The sequence below is a fragment of the Sus scrofa genome, chromosome 16 (genome assembly GCF_000003025.6).
Source record: "Sus scrofa isolate TJ Tabasco breed Duroc chromosome 16, Sscrofa11.1, whole genome shotgun sequence".
In the NCBI taxonomy this organism is placed as follows: Eukaryota; Metazoa; Chordata; class Mammalia; order Artiodactyla; family Suidae; genus Sus; species Sus scrofa.
Window position 1 is genome coordinate 33703757 of NC_010458.4, and position 14892 is coordinate 33718648.

At 42.3% G+C, this 14892-nt stretch overlaps 1 protein-coding gene across 1 annotated transcript; it reads left to right on the forward strand.

The window, feature by feature from the left end:
* HSPB3 (heat shock protein family B (small) member 3) lies at positions 12702–13646 on the forward strand. The gene has a single exon (XM_003133967.4). It carries the CDS (start codon positions 13062–13064, stop codon positions 13512–13514), a length of 453 nt encoding a protein of 150 aa, XP_003134015.1. The 5' UTR covers positions 12702–13061; the 3' UTR covers positions 13515–13646.

Sequence of the window (14892 nt, forward strand, 5' to 3'; positions counted from 1 at the left end):
GGGCTGGGAAGTGGGTGCACAAAGAGGAATATGAGAACGTTTTGGAGAGCACTTTGGCAGGCTGTGTGGAATCAGCGTCATAACTGTGCCTTTCCTTTTTTTCTCTATCTTTTTCATTCTTTTTTTTTTTTTTTTTGGCCACACCCACAGCATGTGGAAATTCCCAGGCCAGGGATGGAACCTGTACCACAGCAGTAACTGGAGCCACAGCAGGGACAATGCTGGATCCTTAACCCCCTGAGCCACCAGGGAACTCCCTCTATCTTTTTTCTTTTTAACTTGAAAGGGGCTTTATAGATTTAGTTCAGTCCTCTTTTCCTCTTTCCAGCTGAGAACTGAGGTTCATGGATGTGGTGATGATCTATTCGGGGTTACAAAACTGGCTAGGACCCCTGACTTCTATCTGTGCCCTTGACTGCTGGTCCTTCACTTTACCCTCTACCCCACTATCTCCAAGTCTGCATTTTCTTTAACCTGACATCCTTATATGACTTCTCAGTTAAGACATGTTGTGAAAGAAATAACACACAATGCCCCCCAACGCCCCACCTCCTCCAAGAACCATTTGGGAGCTGTATTTCTTTGGAATTTCCCTCAGGTCAAAAAAGCAGACTTAGGTTTCTCATGCTTAGTAGTTTAGCAACTAAAAAGTAATGTTCATACCTCCAAAGGGTTTAAAAGCAAAATGTGGAAAAAGAAAAATCATTTGATTGTAGCTGATAAAGATACTGGCATGATAGGGGAGCTTTAGTACATTCCTCCCAGGGTCTGGCTTGGTCTGAACTTTATCTGCATAGAATTAGAATTAGTGGCTTATATAGTTACCCAGCATTATCTTTTTTTTTTTTTTGTCTTTTTGCCATTTCTTGGGCCACTTCCGAAGCATATGGAGTTTCCCAGGCTAGGGGTGGAATCAGAGCTGCAGCTGCCGGCCTACACCACAGCCACAGCAATGACAGATCTGAGCCGTATCTGTGACCTACACCACAGCTCACGGCAACACTGGATCCTTAACCCACTGAGCGAGGCCAGGTATTGAACCTGCAACCTCATCGTTCCTAGTTGGATTTGTTTCTGCTGCGCCATGATGGGAACTCTGCTATTCTTTTAAAAATAGCCACTACTATTTGAAATGGATTAGCTTTTTTTTTTTTTCCTCCAAAGAGCTTTAATCCTATTGTTATTACAAATAATAATATCTAATATTTTTGAGCACTTCTTATATGACAGGTTATATTCTAAGTGCTTTATATTTCTCTCCTGATCCTCACAACAACCTCAAGAGACATGCATATTTCCCCCATTACCCTGGTGAGGAAGAAATTAAACCTTAGAGAGGTTACAACTTGCTCTAGATCAAGCAGGTAGAGAAAAGCAGATTGAGGATTCAAATTTAGGTCTTTATGTCCCTAAAAACTGTTCCTTTAATCACAGTGTTATGATGCCTCTTTAGGTACATTTATGTAATCAGCAAAGTTGATGCTTGGTAGTTTTCAACCAGAAAGAAAGGGATCAAATTTATTCTACAAAAGTTTCCCAATCCTTATACTGCTCCCCTGCCCCAATACAAAGGATCTAAAAGATGCAAGGGTTAGAACAAATAGTGGAATGAGCTCAGTGTATGAGGATCTTTATTTGGAATACGGAGTCAAAAGCCAAGAGGAATGAGTTGCTCAATTAGAATTTCAGTTATTTTTAGTCTTTTATGAGTGTAATTCTAGCCTCTCCCACCAGAGGGCAGTTATCACATGAAAATATGAAACCACTCTTTCAGACCATTGCATGACAACCAAGTCTGGATTTAGTGTTACAGCTCAGTGGAGATCCTGAGGTCTCTGCTACTTTCAAGTGTGAAACTAATATGTCATGCCTTGATTTTTTGGCTTAGCAGCTGAAAGGAGCTTATGATATCTTATAAACCACCTCTTCAAATGGGAGTGTGAACATGAGCCAAAGACAGCTGCTTGGATTGATCCTATTTTGGAGGTAGAAACCTTGCACCAAATACTCAGTGACAGTCAAAATCATTCTTCTGTGTCCAAGATTTTATAATGTATTCCATGTAAGTACCATCTGGGTTTCAGTAACCTGTATTGCCCAAGAAAATTAGATGTATATGTGTTTTCATGAGGATTCTAAAGAGTAGCTGAGAAATTGGATTAAAGGTTTTGATAGGCACCAAATAACTTCAAATGCCCAGCCCGCTTGTGGTTTGGAGAAACCACCACAAACACCTATATTTACTGATCACTTAGCACAATGCCTTATGGAAGAAATGCTTTATGGCCAGAATCATATCCAGTCTTCCCAATGTCCCTGGTTCTCTTAATTTTGCCCATTTTTAGAGATAAGGAAATTGAAACACACTCAGGTGAAGCAATGTGCCAGAGGACACATGCTTAGTTTATGTTCTTAACCACTATGAAGCAGTGGATCTGTTGGTTAAGGTGGGTCCAAGTACAGAGACTTGGCTCCAAGTTTAGGAATGAAGTCCACTGATGCTCAGAAAACCCATGTCAGAGAAAGGAGGATGAGGCAGGGTAGGTAGGATGCTATGTGGCTGGTTGCCAGCTACACTGCAGGCTCCACTACTAAGCAAAAGCATAGCTGCTTGAGTGATGGCTACAGACCATCATTCCATGGCAGCCGAGGATCCCAGGTTCTGTTTTAAACCACAAACCAGACAGCCTGGTAGAGCCAAGATAGCAGGTGGAGGGCATAGACACTAGGATCCATGCCTAGAGAAAGAACAGGTGGGCTTTAGATGGGTCCCCTGGACACAGCCATTGGCTAAGATTCAAAACAGGATCCGGGCCTTAAGAGGGACTGTGGTACTTGGCGGGGAAGAAAGCAAAGAGAGCAGAAAATACTGGCCAATGTTCAGCTTTAAGAATGGGGCCAGCTCCAAGAATTGGCCAGTTCCAACTCAAATTTGGAATCTGGCTGGAGACTCAGGAGGATTGGCAGACTCCCAGTGGCTGGCTCTGCCAGGTCCGGGAAGGTCACTTTGAAGTGGGTCCCTGTGATAGTGAGCTGAGGCTGTTGATGAGTTCTTGGTTATAACAGACTTAGGAGCAGAAGTAGGGACAAACCTGAGTGTGGATGCCTTGGTGAACCCCACAGGAAGGACTTGGGGAAGGCAGAATGAACACAATGGGGGCTCACTTCTGGTCCCCCATGAACAGGGCCAGATGAACCTCACTCCAGCACAGAAGCATCTTATAAGTAATCTCTTTTGAGTTGTGGACCTGAAGCTTCATGAGCATGTTATGAACCAATTTAACTAGTGGAATCTTTCAAAGCTTTTCTCATTCATCAATTCTTGAACACTTGCTATATCTCCCATGATTCCTAGAAGAGTGTCTTGCTTTAAAATGCATAAAATTAGATTCAGGAGTTTGTAAGGTGCCAGGTGAACTTCATACCCAAGAAGTACAAGGAAATTGCTTTCGGCTGATGAAATATGAGCACTCACAGAGAGAAGGAGCATGGAGTTGAGCCTTATGGAAGAACAGATTTTGAGCATTAGGAGTAGGATAAGGATGAAGGCATCTGTATAAGTTTCATGACTGTTGTAATAAATTACAAGTTACTGTGTGACTTAAGCCAATGGACATTCATTCAGGCCAGCAGTCCAAAGTCAAGGAGTCAGCGAGAGGAGCGCCCTCTGGAGGCTCCAGGGAGAATCTGTTCTTTGCCTCTTCTAGTTTCTAAGGGCTGAGGAAATGTCTTGCTGTGTTGTGACCACATCACTCCAGTCTTCAAGAACAGCATCTTATTCTCTCTCTCTCCTTTTTTGGGCAGGGGGGGGGGGTGCACCCGTGGCATATGGAAGTTCCCAGGCTAGGGGTCTAATCGGAGCTACAGCTGCTGGCCTACACCACAGCCACAGCCACACCAGATCTGAGACGCATCTGTGACCTAAACCACAGCTCACAGCAACACCAGGTCCTTAACCCACTGAGCGGGGCCAGGGATTGAACCCAAAACCTCATGGTTCCTAGTCAGATTTGTTTCCACTGAGCCATGACGGGAACTCCAAGAACAGCATCTTCTATTCTCCCTCTGCTTTGTCTTCACACTGCCTTCTCCCCTGTATGCGTGTGTTAACTCTCCCTTTGCCTTTTCTCTCTTTTAAGGACCCTTGTGATGACATCTGGGGCTTATCCAAATACTCCAGGATAGTAGTAATCCTCCAGACCCTTCATTTAATCACTTATGCAAGGTCTTTGCCATTTAAGGGAAACTTTTCTAAATTCCAGGTGTTAGGACATAAACATCTTTGTGGTGGGAGTGGGGAGATGGATATTATTCAGTCTACTATAGCATCCTGACTGCAAGAAATAGCATGAGAGGAAAAAAGAGAGAGAGAGAGAGAAAGAGAAGGAGTGTCTGGAGGACAGGGATCATATGGAGCAGCCCCAGAAAGTATGGCCTCCCACCTACCTTTCAGTCATATTGGTGGGAATAGGACTCCCAGACCAAAGAGTTAGGAATATGTGATGGAGGAAATCCTATATGTGTAGGTTAGAAAGAATAGCCAAGATCGGAATGTACAACCACAACAGTGTTCATATGAGAGAGCCTAGAACCACGCAAGTATTTGACCAGAGGTTGGTTGGGGTGATGAAGGCAGTGTCTTAGGAAGATTACTGCCTCCATCCTCTCCAACCCTGTTAAAAGGTATTTGTGCTTAGTATAGCCTCTATCTAAAATGTAAACTCCTTCATGGCCATAGGCTTCTCCAGAACCCTTGGGCCTGTAAGACTGCAACAAGGTACAAATTTCCATTCACATGCTTTTAGGACTCCTCTAGGCAGGTACATATGTTCTAACTTTTGGGTCGCTTTTTAAAATCTCTTTCCAGATGGCTTCCATCTCATTACTGCTTCTCCAGGCAGTAGGGGCCCTTTGCTCTGGTTTACCCAAAACTTGGTACAATCCCTTCCTTAACCCCCCAAAAGCCTAGTTGACACCAGAGTGTAATGCTGAACAAAACCTTACTCATGATTTGAGGATGACATAAAACAACTACTTTGTTTAAAAGGAATATTTAAAGCAGGATATTGGCCATTCAGGTCTTGGATTCCAACAACTGTGGCTCATCAGACCCCTTGCAACCATTTCTCTTCTTTTGTCAGGCTAATGATTTTCTTTCTTTCTTTCTTTCTTTCTTTCTTTCTTTCTTTCTTTCTTTCTTTCTTTCTTTCTTTCTTTCTTTCTTTCTTTCTTTCTCTCTTTCTTCATCCTTCTTCCTTCTCCTTCTTCTCCTTCTCCTCCTTTTTTTTCTGCCACACCTCTGGCATATGGAAGTTCCCAGGCTAGAGAAGCAGCTGAGGCCTCTGCCACAACCACAGCAATACCTGATTCAAGCCACATCTGAAATCTGTGCCATGGCTTGTGGCAATGCCAGATCCCTAACCCACTGAGTGAGGTCAGGGATTGAACCCGCATCTTCACAGAAGCAACATCAGGTCCTTAACACACTGAGCCTCAATGGGAACCCCAAATGGTCACTTTTCTTAAAAAAAAAAAAAACTTAGTAAAACGAAATGAGCCTTGCAGACCTTATGTCACCCTCTAGTCAATCCTTTCCATCCCTCCACTCCCACCCAGCTCCTTCAAGTTGTGATCTACATGCATCATATGCTCCCCAATCAACTGCAGTTCACCCTTTGCCCTACGTGGCCTCTGGCTCTCCTTAGTTAAGTCAAGGACACCCTGGCTGCTAAGTCTGTGATCCATCCTTATCTTCCTTAACCTCTTCAGCACTTGACACAAGCCTTGCTGTCCACTCTCCTGCACCTCTTGCTTTCCTACTTACTCAGCATCTCATGGCAGCTGCAGAAGAGAAACCAATGGAGACCATCATGGGCTCCCTGCAGAGGGGAAACTCACCACACAAAGATGATAAACTACCTTGCTTAATAATGTATAAAGTTAGTGTTTTTCCTTCCTAACGCCATACACAAAAATAAACTCAAAATGGATTAAAGACCTAGATAGAAGACTAGATACTATAAAACCCTTAAAGGAAAACATAGGCCAAACACCCTCTGACATAAACCACAGCAACATCTTCTCAGATCCACCTCTTAGAGTAATGACAGTAAAAACAAAAGTAAACAAATGGGACCTAATTAAACTTAAAAGTTTCTGCACAGCAAAGGAAACCCTAAACAAAATGAAAAGACAACCCACAGAATGGGAGAAAATCTTTGCAAATGAATCAACTGACAAGGGATTCATCTCCACAATTTATAAACACCTTCTGCAGCTCAATACCAAAAAACAAAACAACCCCATCAAAAAATGGGCAGAAGATCTAAACAGACAATTCTCCAAAGAAGACAAATGGATGGCCAAAAAACACATGAAAAGATGTTCAATATCACTCATTAATACAGAAATGCAAATCAAAACCACTATGAGGTACCACCTTACACCAGCCCAAATGGCCAGCATCAAAAAGTCTACAAACAATAAGTGCTAGAGAGGGTGTGGAGAAAAAGGAACCCTAGTACACTGGTGGTGGGATTGTAAATTGGTGCAACTACTGTGGAAAACAGTATGGAGATCCCTCAGAAAAGTAAACATAGAACTACCATTTGATCCAGCAATCCCACTCCTGGGCATCTATCCAGAGAAAACCATGACTTGAAAAGACACACGTACTCCGTGGAGTCCCTGTTGTGGCTCAGTGGTTAACGAATATGACTAGGAATCATGAGGTTTCAGGTTCAATCCCTGGCCTTGCTCATTGGGTTAAGGACCCGGCGTTGCCATGAGCTGAGGTGTAGGTCACAGATGCAGTTCAGATCCCGCGTTGCTGTGGCTCTGATGTAGCCTGGCGTCTACAGCTGCGATTAGACCCCTAGCCGGGGAACCTCCATATGCCACAGAAGCAGCCCTAGAAAAGACAAAAAGACCAAAAACAAACAAACAAACAAAAAAAGACACATGTACTCCAATGTTCAGTGCAGCACTATTTGCAATAGCCAAGACATGGAAATAACCTAAATGTCCATCAACAGAGGAGTGGATCAAGACGATGTGGTCCAGGAGTTCCCGTCATGGCTCAGTGGTTAACAAATCTGACTAGTAACCATGAGGTTTTGGGTTCGATCCCTGGCCTTGCTCAGTGGGTTAAGGATCCGGCATTGCTGTGAGCTGTGGTGTACCTCGAAGACGTGGCTCGGATCTGGCATTACTGGGGCTCTGGCATAGGCCGGTGGCTACAGTTCTGATTAGGCCCCTAGCCTGTGAACCTCCACATGCCACAGGTGCGTTCCTAAAAAAGACAGAAAGACAAAAAAAGAAGAAGAAGAAGATGTGGTACATATACACAATGGAATATTACTCAGCCATTAAAAGGAATGACATACTGACATTTTTAGCAACATGGATGGACCTAGAAATTATGCTAAGTAAAGTCAGTCAGACAATGAGACACCAACATCAAATGCTTTCACTGACATGTGGAATCTGAAAAAAGGACACAATGAACTTCTTTGCAGAATAGATATTGACTCACAGTCTTTGAAAAACTTATAGTTTCCAAAGGAGACATTTCAGGGGGTGGGGGGATGCACTGGGGTTGTGGAATGGAAATCCTATAAAACTGGATTGTGATGATCATTGTACAACTATAAATGTAATAAACTCATTGAGTAATTTAAAAAATAATAAATAATTTAAAACATTAAAAAATAAATTAAAAAATTGAGGTAAAATGACATAAAACTTTAAAAAAAAAGTGTTTTTCAAACAGTGGGCTGTGAAATCAATTTACTCTGTTGCATGGCTCATGTTGAGCTAAATGGAATTGAATAGAGAGCATCAGAGCACATCACACATAGCAAAGCTGAGCATTTTGTGCCCAGTGTGTGTTTACCTGTGTTCACTGGTGAGGCTGCATATGTTTCTTACTATGGGCATAGTGAGAAAAGTAAAAAAGACACTGATCTAGGTCTTCATAAAGTTAACCCCAATATTCTAGAATGGAACCTAAGCTTTAATTTGAGGGGGAGAAAAGCACCCAAATTTCAGTGGCCCCTTTGATTACAAAGAGAAAAATTAGTGTTTACTCTAAAACAAGGATTCTAGAGCAACTGGTGGAAATTTGAAAATCTTTTTTCCCCAACAAAGATGACATGCAATGATTTTCCTGAGCTGCTCGCCTCTCCAGCCTCATTTTCCCACTTCCTACCTTGTGGTCTGCACTGTGGCCATACCGTGTCCTTTTGTCCACTCATTACAGTATATTCTCTTCTGGCTCAGGCCCTGGAATCTGCCATTCTGTTATGGGAAACACTCAACCCCCCTTCCCTTCCTTGCTCAAAGCTCCATTTTTTCCCCTCAGTCATCCTCTTACTCAGGCTGAGGAATCACTCTTTCTTTTTTTTTTTTTTTAACTTTTTTCTTTTTTTTTAAAATTTTTTTCTTTATTTTATTTATTTATTTATATTTATTTATTTATTTTTTGTCTTTTTGTCTTTTCCAGGGTCATACCCATGGCATATGGAGTTTCCCAGGCTAGGGGTCAAATCAGAGCTGTAGCCACTGGCCTACACCACAGCCACAGCAACGCCAGATCCAAGCCATGTCTTTGACCTATGCCACAGCTCATGGCAACACAGGATCCTTAACCCACTGAGCAAGGCCAGGGATCAAACCCACAGCTTCATGGTTCCTAGTCAGATTCGTTAACCACTGAGCCACGACAGGAACTCCAGTATCACTCTTTCTAGGGAAACTTCTTGGACTCCAAGTCTAGTAGGTATTGAAATCCCCCAATGAGTTCCTGGGCTGGGGGATTCTGGACAAGCAATTCATGAACTGTGCCTCTCACCTTTTTTGTTATTTGTACCATCCCCCACCCCCAGGAGTCTTTTAAAACACTTCTCACCTGATTTCTCCTCCCTTTCCCCCATGAAATTCTTTTGGCTGTGCCCACAGCATGTGGCAGTTCCTGAACTAAGGATTGAATCTGCACCTTAGCAGCAACCAGAGCCACAGCAGTGACAACACTGGATCCTCAACCAGCAGAGCCACCAGGGAACTCCTCTCATGAAATTTTAATACCACACATATTTTATATGTCTGTTTTTATACTCTTGGGGGATCACAATCCATTATCTAACAGCTAAGACTTTTTGTAGTCTTAGACGATGAGGATTTCTTTTTTTTTTTTTTTTGCTTCATGGAACCAATTTTTCCCCATTAAAGGTGATACTGCCCCACTGAGAATGCATGGAATAGGATAAGAGAAAACTCCACTGTCCTCTTGATAGAGCTAAGGCAAAAATAGTTCACATTCTTTCCTGCTGAGAGGCCTGTGTCAAATGCTGAAGAGATTAAGGAAGATAAGGTTAAAATATAGAATTGACAGCAAGTCTGACCTTGACCTCATGCAGGGCAGAGTCGGAGGTAGGGCAGAAATTATTTTGCAGCAGCAAGCGACTGTTGAATACAGGCTACAAATTCAAGCAGTTGGGCTGGGAAGAGATGGAAGAATTAGCTAGGCAGTGACATAAGGAATAGAATGTCTTCTGTTTTTAAAGGATGGGGCACACTTGACTCTAGGCTGATGGAGAAGCGCCTGTGGACAGTGAGAGACTAGAGAACATCAAGAAAAGGGTAAGTGGTTGGAAAGAAGCCCAGAGGAGGAGAAGGGAAGGGTCAAGGGAATCCTAGGTAGTGGGGGAGGGAGCAGAGCCAGGTTCCCCCACTCCGGGACAGCTGAGTGTGAATATAAATTGGTGCAACCACTATGGAGAACACTATGGAGGCTCCTTAAAAAACTAAATCTAGGAGTTCCCGTCGTGGCGCAGTGGTTAACGAATCCGACTAGGAACCACAAGGTTGCGGGTTCGGTCCCTGCCCCTGCTCAGTGGGTTAACGATCCGGCGTTGCCATGAGCTGTGGTGTAGGTTGCAGACGTGGCTCTGGCGTAGGCAGGTGGCTACAGCTCCGATTGGACCCCTAGCCTGGGAACCTCCATATGCCGCAGGAGCGGCCCAAGAAATAGCAACAACAACAACAACAACAACAACAAAAAGACAAAAGACAAAAAAAAAAAAAAAAAAACTAAATCTAGAATTACCATGTGATCTAGCAACCCCACTCCTGGGCATATATCCAGAGAAAACTCTAATTCAAAAAGATACACTCACCCCAGTGTTCATTGCAACACTATTTACAATAGCCAGGACATGGAAGCAGCCTAAATGTCCATCGACAGAGGAATGGATAAAGAAGATGTGGTACATATACGCAATGGAATATTATTCAGCCATAAAAATAATGAAGTAATGCCATTTATAGCAACATATGTGGACCTAGAGATTATCACAGTGAATGAAGCTGGACAGACAAAGACAAATATCTTATGATACTACTTATATTTGGAATCTAATTTAAATGATACCCCCCAAAAAGCTTGTTTGAAAAATAGAAACAAACACACAGATTTCAAAAGCAATCTTATGGTTACCACAGGTGAAGCTGTTGGGGCGAGGGAAGAATTGGGAGGGTGGGAATAAAATATACACACTACTGTATAAAGTAGATGATTGACAAAATCCTACTATATAGCAGAGGAAAATCTACTCAATAGTTTGTAATAAGCTATATGGGAAAAAATGGATGTATGCATCTGTATGACTGATTTACTTTGCTGTACACTTGAAACTAAAACAACATTATCAGTCAACTATACTCCAATAAAATTAAATTAAAAAAATAAAGAACTATAAAAAAAAGAAATGCGGATGCTCCTTTTTAACTTTAGCAACTCACTCAGACAAGCACTAACATCCTCCTCGACTATTTTAGAGATCACTGAGGTAAGAAACCATAAGACTAGCTGGAGGCACTTTTCTCTGCTCACCCCACGGGCATCTTTCTAGTATTTTTTAAAAAACAGAATTTGCTTTTTAGAGCAGTTTTCGTTTTTTAGATAGACATTTTTTACAGCCGTTAGCAGGGGTTTCGGGAGGGAAGATGAACTGTTGGAGCACAGAAGATTTTTAGGGCAGTGAAATTTCTCTGTAGGATACTATTTGGGTGGATACATGTGATTATACCTTTGTGCAAATTCATAGAAGGTGCAAGACAAAGGGTGAACCCTAATGTAAATTATTGTCTTTGGATAATTGTCATGTCAGTTGCAACAAAATGCACCACTCTGGTGGGGATGTTGATAATGGGAGAGGCTATGCAGGTGGGGACAGGGGGTTTATGGAAAAACTAGGTACCTTATTCTCAATTTTGCTGTGACTCTTTCTGTCTGTCTGTCTATCTATCTATCTATTATGGCCTCACCTGTGGCATATGGAAGTTCCTGGGCCAGGGATTGAATTCCAGCTGTCACTGAGACAAGGCTGGAAGATTAACACACTGTATCACAGCAGGAATCCCATTTCCAGCAATTTCAAGCCAAATCCTTAGTATCTTAATTATTTCCTGCCACTGAGAGTGAGTTGGTTTTGACTCACCACTCAGAGTGGCACAGATGAAAACACCTGCAATGTTTTATGAGCCAGGGGACATTAAATCTCAAAGAGCACATTTTCCCCTGGAGGTTCACCAACCTGCAAAATGCAAGTCAAAAAAGCTGAGTGTGAACAGTATGATTAGAGCCTCTTCTTAAATATATACCAAAATGTCCACACATGTTTTTAGAGTAATAAAAAAGAGCTAAAGGAGAATATTCCCTTCTGTTTTCTGATTTTTAACTTTGGTAGATCTTTTTTCGTTCTAAGGAAATGGGTATGTGTTTTAAGGAAAGGTATTCTGGAGTCTACCCATTCCAGAAAATACCTCTGTGGAAAAGAAGTTTTCTATACTTAAAATGTTCTTGTGTGTATGCATATCACACACACACACACTGCAGAAATAAAAAGCACAGATGTACTTATAGTGACAAGCAAGACACCCCCCAGCTCCTGCCTCCCCCTCACTCTCTTACCATCTTCGTGGACAACTGCTCTCGGACAGATTCTATTTATACAAGCAAATACCTACTTATTAAAAAAAAAAAGAGTAAATACTAGCATATTAAATGCTGTTCTGGACTTTTGTGTTTAACTTGTCTTGGAGATCCTTCTATAGCAGTGGATAAAGAGTTGCCTCATTCTTTTTCAGTGTGAGTTTAATAGTAAGGGTGTTGTAATTAAGAAATTACATGTTATTTATTTTTGCCAATTCAACAGCAGAGCTGCAACTACATTAATCTTTAGTTGTTTGGGCTTTAATATCAAAGACTTCGAAGTTTTAACATTTTTCTCTTCCCGTGATCTCTATTTCCCTTGCTAAGACACCCCATTCTGTGCCTGTCCAACCCCCATCCAAGGCTGGATATCATGACTAGTCATCTCATCTCATTTTTGATGAGTCAAATGTAACAAACCAGATGGCACGGCTCAGATGTCACTTAAGGATAATAGATTAAAGGATGAAATGAAAGTAAATACATAGGACAGAGGGCTAAGCGTTTATTGAATGTTTGAGGTTTGAATGTGTGTGTGTGTGTATCTTAATTGCTAATCAATTACAACTGAATTCACCTCCGCCCCAGCCTTGCACTTGCAGACTAGGATTAATTCCGTTTTAGCTCATATCATAAGATGAGTGCCCATCTCTGGACTGTTCTCAGAAGTCATAGTTGCTTAGATCACTAGTTCACAAGGACAGAGCACTCACTCAGATTATCTCTCAAGTACTGTTTCTGTTCTCTTCTCTCGGGGGAAGCAGGCAGACGCACTTGGCAAGGATAACTGAGAACGTAAGGGCAATCCTTGACTCGGCGGCTGGAGCAGGCTGTGTGCTAAAAGCAACTTAAAAACCTGCCCTAAAAATAGCCGTTCATTGTCAGCGGGAGTGAAAAGACAAGAGGCAGCGTGCCGCACTGTGATTCAGGCCTAATTAAAGGGTTGCGTCTGCGCTGGGTTATAAAGAAGAGCGGCTCCCGGAGACCATCTAGTCAGTTGCCAACTGCAAGGGTTCAACACCGACCCCGCAGACGGTGGAAGCTGTTGGATGCTGGCTTTGCCTCCACAATGGCAAAAATCATCTTGAGGCACCTCATCGAGACTCCAGTGCGATACGAGGAGGAATTTGAAGCTCGAGGTCTGGAGGACTGCAGGCTGGATCACGCTTTATATGCTCTGCCTGGGCCAACCACCTTGGACCTGGGGAAAGCCAGGGCGACTCAGGCTCCCCCAGTGGACTCCGCCGCGGAGGGGCCGCCCCAGAAAGGCGAATGCCGTTTCCAGATCCTGCTGGACGTGGTCCAGTTCCTCCCCGAAGATATCATCATTCAGACCTTCGAAGGCTGGCTGCTGATCAAGGCTCAACATGGAACCAGGATGGATGAGCATGGTTTTATCTCCAGAAGCTTCACGAGACAGTATAAACTGCCGGACGGCATTGAAACCAAAGATTTGTCTGCCACCCTCTGTCATGACGGAATTCTGGTGGTGGAAGTAAAGGATCCAGTGGGGACCAAGTGAAATCTTATCAGCGCCCGCTGATATGGCCGGAGGAAGATTCTAGTTCAGCCCATGGAATTACGGGAATGTCTGTATTAACCACGTATGAAATGATTTTTATGAAGATTAAAAATGTAGGCCTAGTTCCTGGTATGTTGAGGTTGTCTTTGTTATTCTTAATCGGAGAGTTAAATGGTTAAATTATGCTCCTATAACTCAAGTCGATGCTGTTCTTATGCCTGAAACATTGACAATTTAGAGGACGGTAGTCTGATACTAGAGAGGATTCAGAATTCTTTCTTTCTTACTCAACAATGCCAGAGAAACTTCATTTGTAACAACTGTTGGCGAAAGAGCCACACTAATTTAAGGAATTCTTATACATTTTATGAGAATTTTTTATATCACTAAAAGAAAAAGCTGTGATCCCCTTTTCTTTTCAGTATATTTTATTACAGTGGAGCTTTGTAAATACAGTCTGAAGGTTGGAAATTGGGCCTGAAATATATTTAGGATTTATTACATTTGTGACTGCCTTAAACTGATGTTGGAATCTTCAGACATAAATTTTATTTTTAAAAGTTCCAAATATGTACCTCCTATTTTTTAGCTAAAGTAAGTGTTTCATCTGCAGTGTTTTTTAAAGCTCAGCATATGTTCTGTGGCCACTTCTGATATACTAACATGTCTAAACTCACATTCATAAATTAATATCAAGTTTAGGAAACCACTTTAAAAAGTACAATTAGTGAGTGCAAAATGATTTAAACTATGCTCTTTAAATGTTATTTAAAACTTCAGATTTTGGAAAATGGCAAAATGTACTGCGTCTGTTCTCACTGCATAATCCTTAGCTTTAAATAGCCTGGCAGGCGGTTGGTTCTGAGGCCTGAGCTTTTAGGGGTGTCTGAGTGTATATAGCACACTGGCTGCTTCTATTTCCTCCAACTGCTGCTTGGGCCCAAGGGAGCAGCTGAGACACTGGAGGTTAGGAATGTTCCTTTCAACAGCTGGTCTGTGATATTCCAAAGATGTGCTGTCTCATTCTAATACATATGAGATATTTCTTTGGGGAAAGTAGCAGCTTTTACCCCCTACCCCATGTGACACTGAGGACAGCGCTATGAATAGAAGAGGAATTTGGGTGTGGAAACCTCCAGGGTGGATTCTGACTGCTGACAATACCGCTGTGCTCCTCTGTGGTGCTTTACTTGTAGTTCACAGGCAAACACGAGGGACATGACACAAGAGGAAAAGAAGTTGGACAGTGATACAAGTGGTTTTAAAAACAGAGATGTCTGTTTACAGTCTAATTAAACTGAAAGGATTTTGAAGCTAGATGTTTATATGAGGTTACCGCCCAGGAAGTAATGTTTGTGCATCCAACTCTATGATAACA